General features: G+C 34.0%; 1 protein-coding gene across 1 annotated transcript in view; it reads right to left on the bottom strand.

Moving 5' to 3' along the window:
- Positions 1-358: 358 nt before the first annotated feature.
- The window catches only part of LOC106879899 (eukaryotic translation initiation factor 4E-binding protein 3), a 31,539-nt gene continuing 20,543 nt past the window's right edge, over positions 359-11,354 (bottom strand). The window contains exons 2-3 of the mRNA XM_014929649.2: positions 8,136-8,303; positions 359-993 (exon numbers count right to left, since the gene is read on the bottom strand). Of these exons, the coding sequence (XP_014785135.1) occupies positions 956-993; positions 8,136-8,303 (206 nt within the window). The 3' untranslated portion in view covers positions 359-955. The remainder of the gene's footprint in view (positions 994-8,135; positions 8,304-11,354) is intronic.

Below are 11,354 nucleotides of genomic sequence, written 5' to 3'. Positions count from 1 at the left end.
CATAAAGATTAGCCAATATGCTCTAATTTAAGTTTTACCTTTTTCAGATACAGCTTTGTTATAGAGTTTAAAGAATGCTGTCTGCTGCCCTTTATATGCAGATACAAGTCACCACATTATTTATATATATATATATATTTATACACACACATACACATAAGTATATGCATATATATATATATATATATATATATATATATATATATATATATATATATATATATATATATATATATATATATATATATATATATACATACATACATATACATATATATATATATATACATACATATACATATATATACACATATATACATACATGTATACATATATATGTATATATACATATATATATATACATACATGTGCATATATACATATATATTATATATATATGCATATATATACATACATGTATACATATATATTATACATATATGCATATATATACATACACGTATACATATATACATTTATATACATACACACATGTATATGTATGTACATATATACATATTATATATATACACGTATATATATGTATATATTTATATATACACACATACATATACATACACTAACACGCACTGGCACAAACATACATACTCACATCCATCCAGGTACACACCTTACAAATTTAATTTCAAGAGATTTGTCTATGTTAAGTTGTTGCTACTGCTGTTTCCATTCTGTTTTGTTTTGTTTTGTTTTCTGTCTTTTTCTTTACGAAAATGGACCAAGTAAGTTTCCTCACAATGAGCCGCTGGTAACATCAAGATGCTGGACAATGAAATATCTGGCACTTAGATTATTTATCAGCACACAAAATCCAACATCAGCATGGTGAATTTGCAGGTATCGTTTTTTTGTTTTTTTCTTTTTAAATGCCTGTTCAGAAGAAACAACATCAAGAAGAACCATAGAAAATCACACGAAAAGTTTGAAGAAAAGTTCAAATGTCCATCTGAAACTGTGGTTGTTCGTCATTTTCTGTAACAAGAAAAAAGAAAAGAAAAGAAAGAAAAATGTCAATTTATAATATTCAAATTATAGTTTTGTTTTGTCTACTCATATATATATTCATCAACTCTGAAGAGGTGAAAAGTATAAGTGGAATGTGAAAACAACAATGAGTGATGAGATTTAAATGTTAGTTAATTAGTATATCCACTGAGTGGCACCTTGGGTAGGTGTCTTCTACCATAGCTCTGGACCAGCCAAAGCCTTGAAGTGGATTTGGTAGATGGAAACTGAAAGAAGCCTGTCCTCATTATCATCATCATCAACATTAAACATCCATTTTCCATGCTGGCAAGGGTTGAACTGCTTGACAGGAACTGGCAAGACCAAGGCCACACCAGGTTCCATTGTCTGTTTTAGCTTATATGTATGTATATGTACAGGTGCATGTTTGTGTCTCCTTGTCTTGACCATGTGATATTTGTAAATGAGTGTCACTGTGGGAAAACATCTGAGCATGGAGAAGTATTATCTTGCTTGGAAACAAGTGAGGGTTGGTGATAGGAAGAGCATCCCAGCTGTAGAAAATCTGCTCTCAAAAAATTCTATCTAACCCATGTAAGCATTGAAAAGTGGATGTCAAAACTATGATGATGATGGCACCTAACTGTATCAGCCAAACCATAGCTAAGTTCTAACTATTAAATGGTCTTCATAAAACAACTGCTACAGCTATAAAGTAGCAGTAGTCTCGAAAAATGATGTTGTAGGAGACTGATAAATATAGTGGGGTGTTTGTTGAGCAAGTTTGACTGCCACTACACAGAAGCTCCTTTGAGAGCTCATGAGATAATAATTTCTTGAAATAAGCCATCATTTGAAGGAATGGTGAATTAATTCTTTTGATACCAACCCACATGGGACCACCTCCAGACCTATGATATAAATTCCTTGTTTAAAGAGTGTGATCTAAACTTCCATTTAGATTTGTTTCAAACATTAGCATGATAATGACTGTTATTTTAATAAATTGTTAATTATTTTCAAGATTAATTGATACAAAGGCAGTGCATTTCAACAGAAATATGTTAACAAAAGGGTGACAATCATTTCAGGGTTTCATCAATGAAAAAGTCTTTCTTTGGGAAGTAAGAAGTTTTAAATCCCAAAAGCATTACTGATGGCTGATTAGTCATGAGTTCTTATCCTGATTATGTTATATTGCACATTCTTCTTGTCAAAACAGTTCAACTCTTTTCTTATAATGTTTCTGTTAAAATACACTGCCTTTGTTCCAGTTAATTTTGAAAATAATTAACAATTTATCAAAATAACTTTATCATTTACTATGCTGGTATTTGGAACATAAATTAACATGAAATTGTGATGGATGAATTAATTTAGTTCACTTTAGAACAGTAAATTTGTATCATAGGACCTGAGGTGGCTCCAAACACACTGGTATCAAAGGAGTTAAATAAATATCACTTTAACCCTTTAGTGTTCAGATTTTTTTTTTTTTGTCAAATGTATTGCTTATTTATTCACATTGCTTTGAATTAATCACATTATTTTGTAGCTTAAGGATTTCAATGTTGACATTGTAGGGTGGGTATGAGAGGTTGGATCTGGTCAGTTTTAACATAAAACAGGTAGAATATTTGGGTTGGATATGGTCGGATTAAATGCTAAAGAGCTAAGTGATTGGCTTGCTTCAAGAAACTATTATCTCATGAACTATCAAAAAAAAAAAGCTTTGGTGTAGATGTTAAATATGACAATGGAAACTTACTCAACAAACTCCCCACTATCTCTAGAAATCTACCAGAACAATTATCAGGCCAATGACCACTACATCTCTTGTTTTATGACAACCTGTAGTGTTGACTTACTAACCTCTGCTTCACTAAAAACATCCACCCAATACATGTCATTCCCCACCCTTTTCCAGCTTAATATTGCTTTTACTAACTGCTATATTCAACCTTTCTGCAGACCTGTACCCTTTTGAATTCTTGGACCACATTTTTTTTTTGACAACCAGTCTGCCACATTAATGGAACTAACCTAAGTTATACCTCTCTCTTAGCTTAGAAAAGTCTAAAAATTCCTCAAATAAAAAATAATTAATTCTTTTGTTGCATATCTAGAATCTAGGTAAGTCAACTTCAGTTGGACTATTTACAATTTATGTGCTGCATAATTATTAGGAAAAAGGCAAATATTTTATTCCATAGTCAGAAGATTTACTTTCAGAACTAGTATTCAATCAGATTTAAATCTGAACACAACCTATGTTTCCTACAGCTCCCAGGATACAGTAGACAGAAGTAAATAACTCTTGAAGTGATGCTATTAGTCTGTCCAATAGCTATGGAACTGATTTCTAACAGCTAAGAAAAATTAAGTTAGTCAATTGGTCAGGGATAAAAAGAAATGCTAACTTAGAGGTTTGAACACTAGACCCAAAATTTAAACAGGCCAATATTTTTCTTTTTTTACATTCAGCCATCACAGCTCTCACAGCTACTTAATTCTATATTTAAATTATCAAGGATGACCTAAGATAACAAATTGTGTCATCATCCAAATTCTCCAGCAGAAAACTGGACATAATTCTAGACAATTTGTTCACTATTAATACAATTTTCACATAGCTAATGTTATATTTTTTCTCTCTCCATTTTGTCTTTTGATACTAACGCACCTGCAACTGTCCTAGTTCTATGATACAAACTTCTTGTTTTAAAGTGATCTAAGTCAAAACCTTCCATCAAAATTTTGTGCTAATTTATGCTCCAAACACCAGTTTAATAATGACAAATTTATGTTATTAAACTCTTCATTTATTTCAAAATCAATAAAAACGAAGGCAGTTTATTTCAACAGAAATTTGGTAACAAAAAGGTTTTCTTTTTTAAGATCAATTTTCTATACAAATTTTGGTTAAATGTTTCAAAAGTTTTGTAATGTTAATTTTACAAACTAAATGTTGATTAACTTTCTTGTCAACTACCGAGTCAATTATGAAATGGGAGTGAAACATTTTTCAGAGTTATAGGGCTAGCCTTGCAAATTATGAGGCAATTCTCATAAAGGTACTGGTACTAATTATGACTGCCTTGTAACTTGTAAGATTAAGGGCTTAAAGTGGCCCCTATAACTGAGGGAAGATCGATCATCACCCACTCTCTCTTCAATCCTTCCTAAGTATAGAGGCCAATTTAGGCCCTTAGCTTTGCAAAATATGAAGCAATCTTCTCTAGTGCTGGTGCCATAAAAGCAGCACTCAATACACACTGTAACAAGGTTGGTGTTAGCAAGGGTATCCAGCTATAGAAACTATGCCAAAGTAGACATCTGAGGTTTTATGTAGTCCTCTGATTCAGCAGATCCTGTCAAGCTGTTCAACTCAAACCAATATGGAAGTCAGTCATTAATGATGATGATAAGGAGGAAGAAGATTAGATTAAACTAAACTACTTTGGGTAAAATGATGCTACTAAGGTGAGATGGACTGACAAATTCATTATGCACCAACCAAACTGCCTTGCTGAATTATAGTTTTTATGCTCCAAGTACAAGTCTTTTCAAATCAACTTTGATGTTCATCTTTCCAAGGCTGATAATATAAAGTACCAGTCAAATTTCGGCAATGCATCCCAGACATCAATGAATTTAGAATCTAGAAAACTAAGAGTAATACCTACAATAAACACTTGATAATATAACTAAGAGAATATACCACAGAGGAATGTTCTGCATATTAAAACAATTACAGTAGGACTAAACATGAGATAATTGAAGTTTTCGACTCATATCTAACATGCATAAGACCCAGTCACAACTGTATTTAGTAAATAGAATGCTCTTTTGAAGTATTTTCCATCAACCATAGTGTTGCTATTCATAATCAGTGTCACTACATTACACCCCCACTTCTCTCTCTCTCTCTCTCTCTCTCTCTCTCTCTCTCTACACACACAGAAATATATTGATCAATGTCTTGCCAACTAAATACGATAATTCACTGAGGAGGTTTAATAAAACGAAAAGCTGAGATTAACCCTTTTGATTAGCAACATGCCTGCAACTGCCTCCTAACCCATCTGTTTCAACTGCCTCCTAACCCATCTGTTTCAATGTCTTTATATTTTACATTTTTGCCCAGCTCTAGCCTCCCCCATCCACCCATATAAAATACAAAGTAACCATGAATCCCTTCCACAAACAGTATACCTGTTTCAGATCCTTGCATCTTAATTTAATTTCTCAACACCTTATCATCCACCCAATCTCCTACCCTCCCTTTCAGTAGAGGATGATCTTCAGTCTTTTAAGTTACAAGCTGAACTCATTAGAGTGGGTACAACCAAAAAAAGACCCAGGACCAGTTGGTATCAGAAAGGGCATCCAGCTGTAGAAATCATGCCAAAAGTGTGACATTGGAGTAAGATGTAGTCCTCTGATCTGTTAGATATTATAAAAAATGTCTAACCCATACTATAATGGAATGCAGACGTACACTGATGACAACATACTTTTTAACTTATATTTGAAACACCAGCTTAATAATAACAAAATTAGTTATTTTACTAAACAAAAAAGGATTTAGCTATTTTATTAGATATACCCAAAAAAATCTTGATTATTTTCAAACTTTATGGGAACAGATAGCACAATTTCATTACATGTTTAAGCAAATGTTTATCCATTTTGATACCAACCTGCCTGATACCTTGATACAACGAACTTTCTGTTTTAAAGTGATCTAAATTAAAAATGTCCATCAAAATTCTATGTTAAATTGTGTTCTAAATATTAGCTTGATAGTGACAGCTATTTCACAAAATTCATTATTTTCAAAATTAACTGAAAGCAGCATATTTTATCAGAAATATGGTAACAAAGAGGTTAATAAAAACTAAACAGTTTATTTCATTGGGTAACAAAATGGTTAAAGACAGACCTATTCCACTTTACTTACATCGTCTATAAATTTAGGTCAACTAATCATATTGAAGTTATCTCCCTTCCTAATAGTTTTTAGATTATACCCCACCTCCTACATGTTCTTCACTAAATTGCTTGAACAATGAAGTTTTGTAGCTCACTGTATTATAATATCTGAGACCCAATAATGAACATGTGACTTTTAAACAAATAGTTCAGAACTTCAATCTTCCAATAAACACAGAATATGAAAATATATCACATCCTTAAAAATAAAGTTTTTCATAAAACGTGATTTGAAAGTACTCTAGAAGCCTCCACACACACACACACAGAGGAGCCAGCAAACAAATGCGGTTGGGTAACATGTATCAGCTTTCAGTGAATTGTTTCAAGTGCCTATTAAGCTGCAAGCAAAGACAACCTTTGACTGACTCTCCCACTGTTTGGCCTAGCAACACATCCAGGATATGGCAACTGGAAGGAAGGAGAGGTGTACCAACATTCAGCTAGTACTCATTTCCAGCGGAGTAGACTGAACAACGGGAAATGAAGGCCCTTGCTCAAGGACACAACATGCCACCCAGACCAGGAATTGAACCCGAACTAAACACCCACTAGGCAATATGCTTTCACATACACACACGCACAAATATATATTGTATACCTCATGAGCCATCAGCACCTTTCTTATTTTGATAAGAGTGTATGATTTAGGTTCTTTTTTTGTTTTTTGTTTCCTGACACAATAAAGTTGTGCTTTGTGGCAAATTTGACTATTTTTTCCCATGATGACATTCAGGTCATTAAGGAAGTGACAATACTATCAGTGATAACATATATGTAACAGATTACTCCCATGAAGAATCTCACATCTGTCAATGTGCATTATGTATCTAAAAGCTAATGTTGTAGAGGTTATTTGTTGTTACATGATACAACGGAGTGTTTCTGTGCTCTGAGCTTCAACTGAGCTCCCATACAAATATTTGTTTTATAATACACACACAATCATCATCAACATTTAACCTCTATTTTCCATGCTGGTTTGGATTGGAGAGCTTGACAGGAGCTGACAAGGTCAGATGCTGAATCAGGTTCCATTGTCTGATTTGGCTTGGTTTCTACAGATGGATGCCCTTCCTAATGCCAACCACTTTACAGAGTGTACTGGATGCTTTCTACAGGGCACCTTGGTTTTAGGATCTCGATTCTGTTGTGGTGAGCAGATCTTGAGTACAGCAATGTGCCACATATCTCAGTCCTCGGTCTACTTAGGGGTTTGTTGTGTCCTCGCATATGTGCTGCTTCTTTTAGTAAAAGAAGCAGCACGTATGCTAGGACACAACAACCTCCTAAGCAGACTGAGTGCAGATATGAATAGCATATGGGAACCAGTATTAAGGAAGGATAGGAAAATATTAGATTTATAAGCCCTAAAATTCACTCTATAATTGCCCACGGGTATATGGCATAGTGGTTAAGAGCACGGGCTACTGATTCCAAGTTCGATTCCAGGCAGTGACCTGAATAATAATAATAATAATAATAATAATAATAATAATAACATCAAAAAATACCTTAGAAATGAGAACCCAGGTTTGAAATTTCCCCAAGACACCTGATGAAGGGTGGAGGGTATATCAGCAGAAACATGTTAACAACAAACAAGATGAGGACAAATATCCATCAAATGTAAATAATATATATTCATCATCATAATTTTAATGTCCACTTTTCTATGCTTGCATCATGGGCTGGAAGACAGGGTTTGAGACAGATTTTCTACAGCCAGGTGCCCTTCCCATTGCCAACACTCACCTGTTTCCAAGCAAAGTAATATTTCTTATAGCCAGACATGTTTTTACAAAATATTGGGAATTGATGACACTGCTTGTATGACAGTTACTTACTTACAGCTATTGTGTGATATCAAGACAAGACACAAACATACAAACATTTGTGGGCTTCTTTCAGTTTCCATCTATCAAATATACTTAAGGCTTTAGCCAGTTTGAGACTATAGTAGAAGGCATTTGCCCAAGGTGACACAGAGTGGAACTAACCCTGAAACCATTTAGTTGAGAAATTCACCTCTTAAACACAGCCACTCCTACACACACACAGATAAAAAGATAAATAGATAGATAAATGGATGGTGGGATGGACAATTTCTACGACACAAGCAAGATTAAGTGGATGTGTATAAGTCCACCTACCTTTAGTACCTTTCTCTTCTTCAACTGCTGTATGTGGATTACAAGGCATTTCAACTTCTCCGGGCATTGTTATCCCAGGAATCTGTGCCATATTTGCAGGAGGGCTTTTAGCCAATGGAGAATTACGGCATTGCAGTAAAAATGCTCGGTCATAAAATATTCTAGTACCTAGAGGATAAAAAAAGTTAACATTGTAAATTGCGTATCACAGAATGTTTAATGTCAAATTATAATAGTCAATCTGATTAGACACTAGCATGCAAATTCCTACAATAAATGCATGACATAGGTACATACTTCATAATTTTCTTACCACTTTTTTTTATACCATTCTGCTTAAGATGCTCTTTAGTTCTGCAATATAAAGTTTTTGCCTTAAAATGATCTAAATTAAAACCTACCATCAAAATTGCACATTAATTTATGTTCCAAACATTGGTTTAATAATGACTAAATTATTTACCAAATTCTTCATAATTTTCAAAATTTACTGAAACAAAGGCAGTGTATTTCAACAAAAATATGATAACAAGAGGGTTTTAAAGTTAATAAGCAAGCTACTTAACATTTAACCAGAACTTTCCAACACAAAAAAAGGTCCTTCATCTATCTCACCTCACTTTCACAACTCCTAATTTTTATGCCACATTTCAGCATATTACCTTATGAGCCAATACCTACTTTTCTATGTTTGATAGGCATAATTCACTGAGAAAGTTTCATATCCCACCAAACAAATAACAACACCATATGTGGGTGAAGACCTTCTTTAGCCTGAGGTGCCAGTGTTTCTCTTTCCCCTAACCACTGTCATCAGTGCTTGACATTTTTATAGAGAACCCATTTCTTGTTACCAGTCACTATTCAGTCCAAAAGAGGTTCATTCATGAGACGTGACAACAAAGAGTACACATTCACTCTCTGCGTATGATTAGACTCGGAAAGTTTGTGAGGAACCCATTGACCCAATTTGCTAACTTTTCCAATGACACGCAGGTGTCAATGAATGGTTGAACGACCAAATCCAAGCTTCTCTGATAGTTCCTCAACAGTTACGATGGGATTTGTTCCACCAAGGTTTGCAGGACATCCTTGTCGAGCTCTACAGATCTTCCAAGATGAGGCTAATCTTCTAGGCTGTAGTTTCCAGCTCAGAATTTCTGGAACCACCGCTGACACTGGCTTATGCTTGTCCGTTCCCCATATACTACATTAATATTCCTCGCACTTTCCGTTGCACTGTTGCCTTTATTGAACTCGTAAATCAAAATATGCCGAATATGTTCCTTTCTCACTTCCATTATAGCTTTGAAAAAATAACTGCTAAAATCAGACTGCACTCTTCAAAACTTGCACTAAAAATAAGCACAAGGTAAAATTACTACCTGCTTTTATAGCAAGTTGATGCAGTCATTTTATTCCACCCCCACTTCAACCTTTAGTTCATGCATTATCTATGGGATGACCCAATAATTACTATAGTTTAATGAGTACCATACAAAATACATCACACTATTATTTCTTATATAAGCACATCTATTTATTACATGGTATTATTTGTCAGTACAGAATGCTTCACCAAACTACAGTTCATAGATGCAAACAGCTATTAAGTAGTGTAACCGGTTTTGTCAGATAAGTGATGAAAGGTAATAACTCTTAAATGTTTTGATACCCATCTACCTGAGCTTGCCATCTTCCATCAAATTTCATATTAGTTTACATTCCATACATTATTAACAACAAAAATAGTTTATTAAATTCATTATTTTTGAAATGAACTGAAACAAAGGCAGTGTATTTTGATAAAAATATGTTAGCAAAAAGGTTACTATAATTACATCACAATTATCAATATCAGTCTTATTATTTCTATCAGCTACAGTAATTCGAAAGACTGCATAAAAGTCAGTGAAAGTCAGGTCACAATCTCACTTGACAAATCAGCTGATGTTAGGTCCCAAACAGTACTTGAGGAACATAACCATATAGTTTTAGTTTATACTTGTACCATTTTGTAAGACAATGCCTCCTGCATAAGCTAAGTGTACAGCTGCATTTAAACTAAAAGTGATTCAAATTGCCAAAAAAGACAAAAGAATTTGGTTAGTTTGTTTTACATTTGTTTTTCCATGCCTGCATAGATGGAATATGCTGAGGCACTGTTTCACAACAAGATACCCTTTCTGATGCTAACTTTTCAATAAAGCATCTCTTATTCCACATGGCTTCAAAGACATGAAGTAAGCAGATGATTTGTTGCCAGGAGAAATGGGCAACATCAACACCACCCACTACATCTTTGTACAATGATAGCAGATCAAAGATGTAAACAAACTCAAACACACACACATATCATTCTTTTTTGGAATAGAGATTCTTGAAGCAGATAATAGAGCTACAAATAATAGCACATTTATATTGGGTTGAAAAACCCTTTTGGACAGAAAAAGTAGAAGGTTGCCTTTAACTTTTTCATCTGTTACAAACCCCACAGTTCCAAAAATAATTATTTCACATTCTCTCCAACATTTATAAATTCTTATGATGTCATGACACACACACACACCATCATATATGTTTATTTTTCTATGTTGAAGTCTCTCTCAATGTTTCCCCACCTAGCACAGCCCTTTATCTTGTGACCCACTATGGCCCTTTACCCTGCTGCACACTGTGGCCCTTCAACTCATCACCTGCCATGGTTCATCATTTAACACACACACACACAACTGACTGTTGTTGCATACATTATGTTTAACGCCATTTTTTTTATTATTCTAGAGTCTGGGCTGAATGCAATTCATCATGTTACTGGCACTAGAGAGCTTGTTCTAGAAAAGACTATACAGTTTACAGTTCTCTCTACCCAACATTGTCTTCATTCATTTATTCATTCCTTTCTTTCTTTTTTACATGTTTTAACATAAATGATTTTTTTCAGCACAATGTCACAAATATAGCTAGGAAGAAGAAGGAGAGAATGATGTTTTATGCAGTTCACAAAAGCATTGGCAATGTAAGCAACTAAAAAATAAAATGAGGTTGTCAGTTAAAAATCACTGACATTATATAACAAGTAGTTATTTTAGGTTTAGTACTTATTTTATCAAAATTAGCTGAATAAAAGACAAGGCAAATTGCAAGGAATCTAAATGTTGCAGTGCTTTAAATGAGTGAAATCTGGCAGACAGAAACTGCGCACAATCCTCTCTCTCT

This window comes from Octopus bimaculoides, chromosome 7 (genome assembly GCF_001194135.2).
Source record: "Octopus bimaculoides isolate UCB-OBI-ISO-001 chromosome 7, ASM119413v2, whole genome shotgun sequence".
NCBI classification, from domain to species: Eukaryota; Metazoa; Mollusca; class Cephalopoda; order Octopoda; family Octopodidae; genus Octopus; species Octopus bimaculoides.
This window is presented reverse-complemented; position numbering and strand designations above follow the sequence as displayed.